Source organism: Papaver somniferum, chromosome 10, assembly GCF_003573695.1.
Source record: "Papaver somniferum cultivar HN1 chromosome 10, ASM357369v1, whole genome shotgun sequence".
Taxonomy (NCBI): Eukaryota; Viridiplantae; Streptophyta; class Magnoliopsida; order Ranunculales; family Papaveraceae; genus Papaver; species Papaver somniferum.
Window position 1 is genome coordinate 119,620,110 of NC_039367.1, and position 13,818 is coordinate 119,633,927.

Here is a 13,818-nt window from a genome sequence, read left to right on the forward strand (position 1 = left end):
AAGTGACCAATCGGGCCCGCAAATAATCTCGGTTCCCCAGATCGACTGCTGGAAATCACTCATGACGGAACGTAAAATTCACATTTCCTATCGTTCTTTGGGTACCCTCGTTCTTTATGCACATAAGAAACACGTAAGGCACAAACAACACGTCGCTCACACAGTTAAAACGCACTAACACAATAACATAACATATACTATTTCCATCATATCATCATCATCTGATTCATCTCCCATACATCTCCATCACCATCATCATTCCAAATTTCACCCTTTAGGACAAACTTCAAAAGGATAATAAAATAATAACAGATATTTTCAATTAAATTCTTCTTTCTTTCTTTCTTTCTTTCTTTCTTCATATCACAGAAATATAGGCTTTCTTTCAACTTCCTAAATCAACAAATGCATAATAGTTATAATCTGATCAAACGAAGAAGATTAAGAAAACCCTAGAATTTTATATCTGGGCAAAGTATTGTTTGGTTGTTCTTGATGAAGCAGAGTGTTAGATATCAGAGGATTTTAATCCTCTGTTTACTTTTAATCTCGGTTTTAGCTCCTATTTTTTTAGTTTCAAATAAACTCTCAAATTTCTCATCTTCTTCTGGTAAGAACAAACCAAAATCTCAGATTTTTTTCATACTGCACCACATTTTAGGTTTTTAATTAATTTGGGTATTAATTGATTTCTTTCTTCTATTTCAGGAGATAAAGAATTTGTTGGGGATTTACCTGGAATTGTATGAATCTTCAACCTTATTCGATTCTTTGTGTGTATGTGTATGTTTTTGTGAATTTTATTATTAGTTTTGAAGATGTTTTTTTGTTGTCTAAATCTATGCAGAAATTCAAGACAGATAGTCCTAAACTAAATGCTGTACAACAGGAGTTAGGGGAAGGTTTGAAAGAGCCTGTTTTAGTTGTGTATAAAGATGGTGATTCTATTAATTCTTTAGTTGATAGCAATACAGAAGGAGGTACTTCAAATCGTGTAATAGAACGTAAAGGTTTGTATTCATTTGTTTTTTGTTCTTTTATGAAGGTTTTTGTTTTGATTCCATTATTCCAAGTTTTCTACTGAAAATTACTCATCTTACTTGGATTTTATTGTTTAAAAGTTTCAGAGACTGATTATGATGTAAATGGAGGAAACCAACTGATTCAGATGAAAAATGTATCTGCTCCTTCTGAAAGAAAGGTATGATCTTTTGTAAACTGAATCAGAGTCTTCCTTGCCTTTGCAAATTTAGCATGAATCATGAGCTCGATATGTTTATGGTGGAATCTTTGTTACCGATAGGTTTAGAGGGTGGCTGGTGGCATTGATCTCTGGCAGTAATTTTTTTTTTTTGGATTAGAGTATCGGGTAGATATTAGGCTCGAAAAGGTGTTGTTAAAATTCAGATGAGATTGGGTTCAGGATCTCTTGTGTTTTTCTATGAGTGAAGGAAATATTGGTATTAAATTCCCAGAGTAGAAACCCCAATTCACCTACTCATAGTTGCTTGATTGACTTGCAATGCCTTTCGCGTTTCTGGCTCATGACTTAACAGTGTCCACGAGACAGTAATAACATTTAAATGTTTGGACTTTTCGTGGTAATAACTTGTGTGCAATTGATTGATTGGTGTTGTTCATGTCCTAAACAATTTTTTTAATCCCAATCAGGAGCAATTGCAGCAACCAACTGAGAAAAGAGAAGCTCGGAGAGGGACTGATGAGAAGGTAAAAGAGGGTAAAGACCAGGTGATCAGAGCCAAGGCATACTTGACTTTTGCACCACCAGGTAGCAACTCCCACTTGGTAAAAGAGCTGAAGTTGAGGATAAAAGAGCTAGAACGATCGCTGGGCGATGCGACAAAGGATGCAGATTTACCAAGAAGGTATAACCTCACTTAGATAGTTTGATTCTCCTTTCCCTTTGAAAAGTAATGCAGAACATTGAAGTTAAGCTGACTAGTCGAGGGGGAAAGGTGATAGTACGAATGCTATCCAAGAATAAGGTTAACATATGCGGTAAACATGAGTCAATAAGAGATTAATCATGTTTTGCATCTGAGACGAAATACTTTGCAGTGCTTTGCAGAGGATGAAATCCATGGAAGCTACTTTGGGTAAAGCCAGCCGTGTTTACCACGATTGCTCTTCCATGGCAACCAAGCTCCGAGCAATGACATACAATACTGAAGAACAAGTTCGGGCACAGAAAAATCAAGCTATATATCTTGTTGAGCTTGCTTCCAGGACTACACCTAAAGGTCTTCACTGCCTTTCCATGAGGCTCACGGATAGTTACTTCTCACTGCAGCCTGAAAAGCGAGAATTCCCAAACCAGCATAAATTAAATGACCCTGATCTCTATCACTTTGTTGTATTTTCTGACAACATTCTTGCAAGCGCAGTGGTTGTGAATTCCACCATCTTTTCTTCTTCGGTAAGATCATTGATCCTTTCATATGCCGTTCTTTTTGTTGTTTATACCTAGTGTTCCCTTCCCATCCCTCTTATGGGGCAGCACATTGTAGTAAAAAAGTTTAGAAGCACCAGGATAGCAGTGAAGTGTTTGCTTCTCTTTCTTCGTAAGTAGAATATCAACCCATTCTCTTGTCCTATAATCGGGCACAACTAGATGCACCAGATAGCAAGAAAGTGTCTCACTTTTCCATTTCCTAAAGTAGAAATTTTCCCTGCTTCTCTGTTTGCCTGTGTCTCTAGTAGTTCGATATGTGTCACTTCCATATGTAAGCTCGCGTGTAGTGAATACTGTGTTATCAACTGTGTTACAACGATACGCCTAAAAAAAAATCAGCCGTATCAATACGTATTTACACGGATACGCGTACTAATACTCCCAATACTTCAAGATACAACTCAGTTAGAAAACTTTGACTAAATATTAGAAAATTTAGATATTTTACTAGATTTTAGGAGAAGTTTTAACTGTAGTGACAAAATATTAGTTCCGAATCTGTCCACTAATCTTGCTCTAGACTTTCTTCCATCTTATCCAGACTTTTTCTCTCTTCAGTGAGGTTAATCATACGGATTATATTTTAATCATGCAAACACATGTATGTATTTTGTTAAGTTTCTATCTTATATATAATATATTTATGTTAAACTACTGATCAATATTGAGTATTATGCGGTATCGCCGTATTTTAGTTTTTCAAGTTGGTGTATCATAGTAGCGTATTGGTATCTTGTATCCGATACCGTATCCGTATCGTTGCAACACAGGTTATCAAAGACTCTAACCCTGCTCGAATCATTTTCAGGAAAAGGAGAAACTTGTCTTCCACGTGATTTCTGATGCTATCAACCTCCCTGCAATAAGAATGTGGTTCTTGCTAAACCCACCTGATCAAGCTACTATCAATATCCAGAGCATTGAGGATTTTGAATGGCTAGCTACCATGTATGGCTCAGCGTTAAATATGCAAAACTCTCGGGACCGTAGATACTCTTCACCATTGAATCATCTCCGGTTCTATCTGCCAGAGATGTTCCCAGCTCAAAATAAAGTTCTGCTCCTTGACCATGACGTGGTTGTACAGAGAGATCTCAAGGGATTGTGGCAAGTAGATATGAAGGGGAAAGTCAATGGAGCAGTGGAGACCTGTCGAGAGGGTGATACCTCATTTCGTAAGATGAATGCACTTATTAATTTCTCAGACCCAATTGTGGCGGAAAGATTTGATCCTGAAGCATGCACATGGGCATTTGGGATGAACGTGTTTGATCTACGGGAGTGGAGGAGAAAAGATTTGACAGCAGTCTACACTAAGTACTTAGAAATGGTAAGCAAGCTCTCGCCTCTGTTTTCTTATTCATGGTATTGGAATTGACATCTGGGATTCAATTTCTTGTATTCTGCCTATTTGGGGGGATTTATAAAGCTTGTAAAAACTAATCGAGTGAGGAATTTGCAGGGAATGAAGAGGGAGTTGTGGAAAGGTGGGACCTTACCGTTGGGTCTGGTTACCTTCTATAACCAAACGGTAGCTCTCGACCGCAGATGGCATATCCTAGGTCTTGGCTATGAGTCAGGATTAGGACGTGGAGAGATCGAAAGGGGAGCTGTAATTCACTACGATGGTGTTATGAAGCCATGGCTGGAAATTGGAATTGGGAAATACAAGGGATACTGGAACAGATATGTCAAATACGATCACCCTTACTTGCAACAATGTAACATCCATGAATAGATAAATAGGTTTAAAGGGTAGAAAATAATTCTTAATCCATTTACATATAATTGCTTCATTTTTCAGAAGCTGCACAAGTGTCACTTGATTTTTCCTCTGTCCTATTATAATGTAAATTCAACTTCTTTCACTACTTGTTATCCCCGGTCACAATCCTTAGAGCTGAGTCTTTTTTTTTTTTTTTGGTAAACTATAGCCGAGTCGATTACTATTAGTGGATGAGATTCAATTTGCAAGTCTTCCACATTTTTTTCTTTCTTTTCCTTTTTCATTTCTGTGAATCTAAATCCTGGTACATAATGTGAGACGTGGAGAATATTAATTGGGCGAATGAAGATGAGGGAATTTGAATGTGATGGAGAGAACTCATCTGTATATCCAGTTGTCAGGTTCGCACTGCAGGACAGTTTCTCATAATCAATTCTTAAGGGCAACTCCTCTTGATCACGAAAAAGAACAAACACTAGCAAAACATCGAGGAACAGTCGAGCGGTTTTCTTCCATCTTTTACGCCCTCCATCACTTCTCTTCGATATTCTAAGAGAAAATGGCCACCATCACTGCAGCCACACCAACTTCCTTATCAGTGGTGGTCAGTGCTGGCGTTGTGCAAAAGCGTAGCCTTAGGACCGTAACCTCATCGGTTCTTGGTAAGAGGTTTTTTGGAATCACATAACCTACCTTAATCATTAGTTAATAGCACTTTTGCATGACAGTTGTGATTACAGCATACGTTTTTTGTATTGACGATTAAGTGTGATTAAATGGATGTCAGGATTGCCAGCCATGGGGAGGAGAGGACGCATGAGATGTTGTTCAACAGTAGAGAACAACTCATCTGCGAGCAAGAAGAGCTCACATGTCAGCCTAACTGCAGCATTAATGGCAGCGACAAGCGCAGTATCAGCGGTGACAAGCCCAGCTGTAGCTCTGGTTGATGAACGGATGAGTACCGAAGGGACTGGTCTCCCCTTTGGTTTGAGTAACTAATGGCAACTGCAAGATGAAACTTAGCTTATATAAAGACAACTCTCTTTATTTATGTTTAGAAAATCTCTCAAAACTAAACGCAAGCTCTAATCTTGCTCATATGATCAACCACAACTTTGGTGATCATATATATATAGAAGTATGAATTCTTTTTCCTAGTCCTATTACCTTATTACATGTCTTTCCTTTTCTTAGAACTAGATGACTTCTAATTCCCTTAGGATTACATCAATTGCCTTTTCTTATCCTAACCAACTTGTTAGAGATTATCTTAGGCTTAATGTTGAAGTTTAACCAACATTCTCCCCGTTAAGCTTCAACCTTACCCGTGACATATCTTGTACTCCAATCAATTGTCTCATTTCTTCAAACTTGATCCGAGCTAATGCCTTTGTCATATATCTGCTTTCTGCTCAGTTCCTGGTATGTGTTCAACGTTGATGATCTCCTTCTCGATACATTCTCGTATGAAATGATACCTTTTGTGAATGTGTTTCGTCTTCCCATGAAACACTGGATTTTTAGTGAGTGCAATTGCAGACTTATTATCAATCTTGATGAGAACTTTTTCAGGTTCTCTTCCTTTGATTTCACCCATCAGTTCTTGAAGCCATATTGATTGTTTAGTTGCTTCTGTTGCAGCCATAAACTCAGCTTCACAGGATGAGAGGGCTACAGCGTCTTGCTTATGTGAACACCATGTAATAGGTGCTTCTCCTAGATAAAATATATGACCAGTTGTACTTTTTCCATCATCTTGGTCAACATTATGACTGCTGTCACTATACCCAACAATTCCTTTTGATCCTCCTTTACCATACTTCAATCCATAGCTGATTGTTCCTCTTAGATATCTCAATATCTGCTTTATTACATCACCATGAGACTTGCGTGGACTCTGCATATAACGGCTTGCTACTCCCACAGAGAAAGCCAAGTCTGGTCTTGTGTGTAACAAGTATCTAAGGCATCCAACATTTCTTCCATAACTCGTTGGATCAATCTCAGCTTCTTCTTGTGCCTTTGAAACTTTAAGTCCAAACTCCATTGGTATCTTAGTTGGATTACAAGTTTCAAGTCCTGCTTCTTTCAGAATTCTCCTTGCATAAGCTTCTTGTTTAATCTGAATCCCATCTACTCCTTGATGGACTTCTATGCCAAGGTAATAAGTGAGTTTTCCGAGGTCTGACATCTCAAACTTTGATGACATTTCTCTCTTGAACTCATTGATCACCTTAAGGGAGTTGCCAGTCAAAAATAGATCATCTACATAGACTGCAATCACAAGAAGCGTTCCCTTTTCTTCTCTTCTGTATACTGATGTTTCTTTAGAGCACTTAACAAATCTGATTTCTCTTAAGATTTGATCTAACTTTGTATTCCAGGCTCGAGGAGCTTGTCTTAGACCATATAGAGCTTTTGATAACTTATAAACCTTATGCTCTTGTCCTTTTACTTCAAAACCTTCTGGTTGTTCAACATACACATCTTCTCGCAATTCACCATGTAAGAATGTTGTCTTAACGTCTAAGTGGTGAATTTCCCATGAGTTTGATGCTGCTTCTGCTATTAAGAGACGAATTGTCTCTAGTCTAGCAACTGGTGCAAAACTTCATCAAAGTCTATGCCTGATTCTTGAACGTATCCCTTAGCTACAAGTCTTGCCTTATATTTGTTGACAGTACCATCATCAGCATTCCGTTTTATTTTGAAGATCCACTTAAGACCAATCACTTTTACCCCACCTGGCTTATCAACTAGAAACCAAGTCTTGTTTCTGTTGATGTGAAATAATTTCTTCTCTACATGCTTGTGTCCATTTAGTCGAGACCTTTGCTTCCTGAAAATTCCTTGGTTCATCATTAACAGAAAGTAGCATAATCTCACATTCTTCTGCAGCTTGAAGAACATAATCCTCCAGATACTGTGGCTTTTGTATCTGTCTTGTTGATTTTCGCAGTGGAATGGGTTGAGTTATTTCATCGATCTCTCTTCTTCTCTTCTTCTCTTCTTCTTCTTCTTCTTCTTCTTCTTCTTCTCTTCTTCGTTATTCTCAGTGTTTTCATTATTCTCTTCTTCTTCTTGATTAACATCATTGTTTCCATTGGTATTGATGATTATGGGTCCTTCGCCTTCATCAATTACTTGACCCCATCTCATGTGAAACATTCCTGGATCCCTACTTGGTCCATCATTAGTTTCTTTCCAGTTCCAGTTTGCTTTTTCATCGAATACCACATCTCGACTCACTATCACTCTTTTCGTTGTTGGATTGAATAATCTGTAAGCTTTGGATCCAGGATCAATTCCTAGATTCACAAGAGTCTGAGATCGATCATCCAGTTTCTTAAGAGTTGCAGAATCAACTTTTGCGTATGCTTTGCAACCAAACACTCTTAAATGATCTATGTTTGGTTTTCTCTTTCGCAAACTTTCATATGGAGTCATGTCTTTCAGAGCTTTCGTAGATATCCTGTTTATTATGTATGTGGAGTGTCGTACAGCTTCTCCCCAAAGATAATTAGGTACCTGCATAGCCTTTAAAGAACTTCTTGTCATCTCCATTAGAGTCCCGTTTCTCCTCTCCACCACTCCGTTTTGTTGTGGTATCCCTCGAACCATCTTGTTCTGAGACATAGTTTTTAAGGTTCTGAAACTTATGTGTCCTAATCTTGCATGCCACTTCCATGTCTGATCTTCCAGTCTCATATTCAGACACAATGGCCTTCCAATCATGAGACTTATCTTGTAGAGTCTATTCTGTGAGCGTGAGACTATAACTAAAAGTCTTCCACTTGGGTCATGAACTGTTAGATAATCTTGTCGCATTCTAACATCACATCCAACTTCTGTAGCTTGTCCTAAACTTAGAATGTTGCTTTGTAAGTTTGGGATGAAGTAGATGTTTGTGACAAGCTTCTGTTCTCCGGTCTTGCTCTGAAATAGAATTGATCCTTTCCCTTCAATTTCTACAGAAGATCCATCCCCAAACTTCACTTGTCCTTTGATTTTCTCATTGAGTTCAGAAAAGTAGTATCTCTTACCAGTCATGTGATTGCTGGCTCCATTATCTAAATACCATACTCCTTCTTCACTATCCTTTGTTTCATAGTTCTTTGGTATTAATTTCTTTTCGTTTAAGAATACCACTTCGTGCATGAAAAGAGCAGTATCGGCTTCCCTTGTTTCATTCTTGTTTGCTTCTTCCATCTTTTGTATTCTTTCAGGGCATACAGAGGAGAAGTGTCCTGGTTTGTCACATCTATAAGAAATAATGTTTGATATATCCTTCTTTTCTTTCCCTTGGTTTTGATCATTCTGACTTGTTGTTCTATCTTGTGAGTTAAACCTTCCTCCCCTTCCTCGGCCTCTGTTTACTCTACCACCTCTTCCATGACCTCTTCCTCTTGTCGCAGAGTTTTGTTGGTAAGAGTTTGTGTACAAGAGTTTTCCTTGAGTTTCTCCATTGTTTTCTTCATCAAGGATTCTCTCTTCATATGCTTTCAATCTTCCAATTATATCTTCATATATAGTCTTCTTTAAATCTAAGAATTGTTCTAGAGAAGCTATGATATGAATATACTTGGATCTTGATAAACTATTGAGAAACTTCTTTACCAGTTTATCTTCATCAATGGATTGTCCAAGTGACGCAACTTTTGAGGCTATATCTGATAGCTTTCCTGCTAAGCTATCAATAATATCAGTGTCTTTCATCTTCACCCTTTCAAATTCAGACATTAAGGTTTGCAGACGGGCTTCTTTAACTCGATCAGCTCCGAGATTACGTGCCTTTATTGCATCCCAAATTTTCTTTGAAGTTTCCTGTTCACCAACTTGTAGAACAAGACATTCTGGTATTGCTTGAAAGAGTAATCCAATGGCAACATTGTTTTTGTCTGGGTCCAATGTACCAGGATCAATTGTTTCCCAAATTTTGTAGATTTTCATCAGTACCTTAATTCTCATGGCCCATACTGTGTAGTTTGTGGCGTTGAGGATTGGAACTTGTATTGATGGTGGTGTGAACTTTTTTGCACCCACAATGGTGATTTCGTTTTCCATGGCTCAGAAACAAGCTCTGACCTGGTACATTGGACCCAGACAAAAACCCTTTGGACTCTTTACTTTGTTTTGCACCCACAATGGGCCTAACCTCCTTGGATGGATTTTATTTGGAATTTTTGGTCTGATTTGGACTCTTTACTTTGTTTATACTTCTACCCTGGATGAGGATGAGGATTCAGGTTTGTCCCTCTAGGGTAATATGATACACCCTTTATTAAGACATGGAATCCCCTAATAAGTAATAATGTGTTGAATTTTGGTTACTTGTTTGTTCTATTCATCCACATATAACAGAGTTGTAGGCTTGGAAAAGAATTTTGTTAAAGTTTATAAACGACACATTGGAATAGACAATAGTGTATATGGTCAAGAGAAGGAGCCTGAATTGTAGTCATGGAATGATAAACTGGAATGAAGGAAATCTAGAAATATTGCTTAGTATTTGTCTCTTAAAATATGTTCTCAAACTCCCTCTTTAGCCGGAACATTGCATTTCTTCCGACCTTCATCAATTCTGCCCCATAAAACAAACCATTTGAATATGAGTAAGCAACTACTAAAAGGCCGAAGAAGAAAAACGTTCATAGCAAGCTTTCATTCAAAACCCATGACTAATCACACGATTATTTTATGCATAGATAGATAGTACTTTATCTGAATCAATCATTCCTATTGATACCAGAATATACGATTTAAAAAGCCCGAGTTTATGTCCTACAGAGCAACTACTGATCACTGGTAGAAGACGGAGCTAAACCTAGTTCTTTGAGATGTTGTGGTGTTTCAGGTGGATGATCTTCGTGCTTTGGTCTATCTTGTTGAACCCAACGGCCGTCATGACTCCTCACCATCCCTTTGTTTTCATCTTGCCTCCAATGAGGTGGAACCAAGTAATGATCTTTGAGAAAATCCGAGGCCTTGTTTACCAAAGCTGGATCTTTTCCACCTGCAAGTACAAATCTCTTTCCCTTTCCATGGTACCTGCAATTAATTGTTAGAAAAAACGCTTTAAAATTACCAATTTTTCCTTGATCTATGTTTTGATCTCTAGACCTATTGCCCATTAATTGTTTTTTCTTTTGAATAGATAAAACAATAGTCCCACATTGACTAAAATCTAAAGAGTTTTAGACATAAATACCATAGAATTGGCTATAAGGGCATGGCCCTTGGGTCACTAGACTTTTGTGCTTGGAGGGAAGGCTTAGACTAGGGCAAGGTTGTCTTTCCCGTACGCGCGGTGCTTCGCACAGAAACACGCACGCCGCCGCTGGTCGGTCGGTTCGGGTTCGGGTGTGTTTTACACACATGTAGAAGAATCTTCTTCTTTGTCTGCACTTGTCTGTACGTATTTGTTTTGGGTTTCTTGTCCGTACATGTTTGGCTTGGCTTCTTGACAACACACTGCTCTAAGCCTGACAAAAGCAACACTGTTTTTAACCCAACATTACCAGTATTTCTGTCATACGCATGGTTTGGTTGCATGCATTTTTTCCTCTCGTTTGTAACGTCTTAAACACTATATAAGGGAGGAGTCTTGAGCTCATTTCACACACCACAGAGAAATATCTCTTCTACTCTCTTTACTAAGTATAGTTATGCTTTTTTCAATCGATCTGTCTATTCAACAAATGAATGGTAGTCCCTCTGTTTTTCTGTAAACATTTCTTCTACTGTTTTAAGTTCTGCCAAGCTCTAAGGGTAGCCAACTGCTGTAGCATCTCAGAGGAGTGGCAGGCGATATTGCCTTTAGGACAGCGTAGTTTACGTGCCTCTACATTCTCTGTGCAGCAACATCGACAACATTATTTTGAGCTAAGTATCTTCTTCTCAGTTACATTATTAGTACTTTCTCCAACATCAATTACATCATTATTATTCCCTTCCCTGATGTATGGTTTTCCGTGAATGAATTGATGTTAATAAATGGAAAAAAATAACACTAACCCGTCCAGCAGATGCAAGTGAGCCTCCAAATTATGAAAACAAGAAGGATCATTAGTATCTTCCAAGAATGGAGAGTTTTTATGATCAAGAAGAAGCTCGACTCCCACATGCGAATAACTCCATGGAAGTCCCTCGGCAAGCTTTTGAACAAGTGGCGGCACTTTTTCGTTAAAAAATATACCGGGTACTTTGGGTACGGTATCGTGAATATTTACAACTCTCAACACCTTAACTCCTAACCCTTCCAACCTTTCTTTAAACCTCTTATTTCCAACTCTAGGTCCAGAAAATGAAAAAACAGACACGGGAACGGCTTTTCCAGTGTCAGTCACATTGACACCGGTTTCAGCTATGTCATACGCACTTACAACCGCCAAGGCTGCACCTAAACTATGCCCTGTGATAGTGATACTCAGTTCTTCACCTGGATACATTTTTATTAACCTTCTGATATCAGTCAAGATTTGTTCTCTTGCTGAGTACTTGCAAAACCTACAATTCTCTTCTTTATCAGTGTAAACATCTAAGAATCCTGATTCAACTTTAACCATTGGATCCGGACACGGAATTTTATCTGATTTGACGGACCGTAAGAAGTCCATCAAATCGGCTATCCATTCTAGCCGTGTCACCGTACCCCTCCAAGCAATTGTTATATCACGACGTCCTAAACGTATGGATGTTTCATCGTTGGATACAGCTACATACCCCATCCAGTTCGCATTTCTACTCCATATCTTAGACCATCTTGATTTCTTGAAGAAATTCGGAAGATTGATATTAGTTGTTGCATAAAGATACCGCGTCACGTCATATCCACGGTCTGCTAAGCCTAGACAGTCGAAGAATTTGCGACGTATATATCTACAACTACCACAGTATTTCGAATATGGACCGTAATCAAAAGCATCGTAACAAGCTTGAGCCATTTCTCCGTACCTTATTAACTCTGACCGTAAAGTTGAATCCATTGGATCAAGTAATCCGACCCAATCATCTTGACCACGAATCTCCTCCCAACGATCTCGCAGTTGTTTTTCTTGTTTCTCAATTGCACTAATGTCTGAAGTTTGATCTTCTTCTTCCTCGAGCTCGATAATAGCCGATTTTAAGCTGTTATCTTCGGTAACTGCCGACACTTTTTGTAACGGATTTCGTGTAACGTTAATGCCTTGATAGAGCAAATTGGTACCGAAAACAGTAGAGGAATTGGGTCTTGGCTTGAATGAAGAAGGGGATGGTGATGGAAACGTATCGTACCCGTGTCTTCATGTTAAAGAAGAGCTCAATTTTGACAAAGAGACAGCCATTTGCTTGTTCTTGAGAAGTTGAAGGTGTGTATGTACTTAAAGATCAATAAATAATGAGTAGCTGCATGGTAGATTCAATTTAAAGCGACGGTAAGATATAAAAAGACAATGCGACGCACATTTATGTTATTTTCTGTAGGTGGTTGCACATGTCAAGTGTTGGACCAATGGACCGTGCACAGCGAGGACTCTAGAATATCTTATGAGAGTTTTGGTGACATGTCAAATCTCTTAGTTTTACTATTGTTGACTGCAGTTTTCTGGATAATTGCCGGGGGAAAGCTACTCTTACCAAAGTGAAAGAAATTTTTTTGCTCTCGCACTTCATGAGCATATTTGAATTAGTAGCTTTAAAACCGTTTGATACACCAGATATGACATCAGCAAATTGTGGATTTTAACCACAATTATCTCTTTCATTTTATTTAGCAATACACATACATGTTACGTTATCTCTTCCATTATGTTTAAGATGAGCTTAAAGTGTTTAGCATTTTTTCTGAGTTGCATCACATATGTTATGATCTAAGTTTATTCGTTTTCAAGATTTTCAAGATTCATATCAGCTTATTCGTATATTAGTATTCCAAGAAACACATCTTTTAATTTCAGCAAGTTCAGAAACAAGTCATAAATTATAAGCTTGATTCAAATTTTCACATGCAACATCAAAATGAATCAAGAATTAGGACATTGATGATACTGGCAATCTTCGCAATCTTCTTTGATACATGCGATGGTGCATTAAGATTTTGATCTAACAATCATGAAAACTATTTACAGATTTTGCTCTCGCAATTAAATTTTAGTTACAACTCTTGGCTTGAGAACATTGTCGATCAAGGAGCACTAGAGTACCCTCGTAACCTTTATGTTTATCCATATGGTATAACCATATAGAATCCAATCAGGGCAATCGGAATTTTAAGTATCACAGCTATAGTATATCGTTTAATTAAGTATGATATAACCATATGTAAGTACCACAAATCCACAGTAAGATATAGTATTTCGTTTAACTAGATTAGAGAAAATTTTAAAACACGAGGAAGATAACTAGCGTTCAGTCACAGTTTGCATATGTCACATCTTGTGCATCTAATGGTGGAAATGGTACTAGTTCAAGATATGCTCCCGCAGTGCGAGAGCGAATCTTTTTCTGAGGTAAAGTAGATTTCAGAATGGATTTAAAAAAAACTTTTCCCTTATCAATAATCATTCCCCAAAATGATGCGTATATTGTTTATATAATTGATATAATTACTATTTTCGGAGATCTTTGTGTTCTTTAA

At 38.0% G+C, this 13,818-nt stretch overlaps 3 protein-coding genes across 4 annotated transcripts; 2 read left to right on the forward strand and 1 right to left on the reverse strand.

Moving 5' to 3' along the window:
- Positions 1-211: 211 nt before the first annotated feature.
- LOC113318670 (probable galacturonosyltransferase 6) lies at positions 212-4,361 on the forward strand. Of its 2 annotated transcripts, none has more exons than XM_026566875.1 (8): positions 212-610; positions 709-743; positions 848-1,010; positions 1,122-1,201; positions 1,672-1,886; positions 2,080-2,437; positions 3,282-3,803; positions 3,936-4,361. In XM_026566875.1, exons 1-8 carry the CDS (start codon positions 496-498, stop codon positions 4,209-4,211), a joined length of 1,764 nt encoding a protein of 587 aa, XP_026422660.1. In that variant the 5' UTR covers positions 212-495; the 3' UTR covers positions 4,212-4,361. The 2 variants fall into 2 exon arrangements, with proteins under 2 accessions (XP_026422660.1, XP_026422661.1); XM_026566876.1 differs by having other exon boundaries at positions 1,128-1,201.
- Positions 4,362-4,610: 249 nt separating this feature from the next.
- On the forward strand, positions 4,611-5,359 carry LOC113318671 (photosystem II reaction center W protein, chloroplastic-like). The gene is made up of 2 exons (XM_026566877.1): positions 4,611-4,861; positions 4,987-5,359. The coding sequence occupies exons 1-2, from the start codon at positions 4,759-4,761 to the stop codon at positions 5,199-5,201; spliced, it is 318 nt and encodes a 105-aa protein (XP_026422662.1). The 5' UTR covers positions 4,611-4,758; the 3' UTR covers positions 5,202-5,359.
- Positions 5,360-9,838: 4,479 nt separating this feature from the next.
- Positions 9,839-12,988, reverse strand: LOC113316151 (phospholipase A1-Igamma1, chloroplastic-like). Its single transcript, XM_026564371.1, has 3 exons — positions 12,975-12,988; positions 11,217-12,482; positions 9,839-10,250 (listed from the first exon to the last, which is right to left on the reverse strand). Exons 1-3 carry the CDS (start codon positions 12,986-12,988, stop codon positions 9,995-9,997), a joined length of 1,536 nt encoding a protein of 511 aa, XP_026420156.1. The 3' UTR covers positions 9,839-9,994.
- Positions 12,989-13,818: the final 830 nt, after the last annotated feature.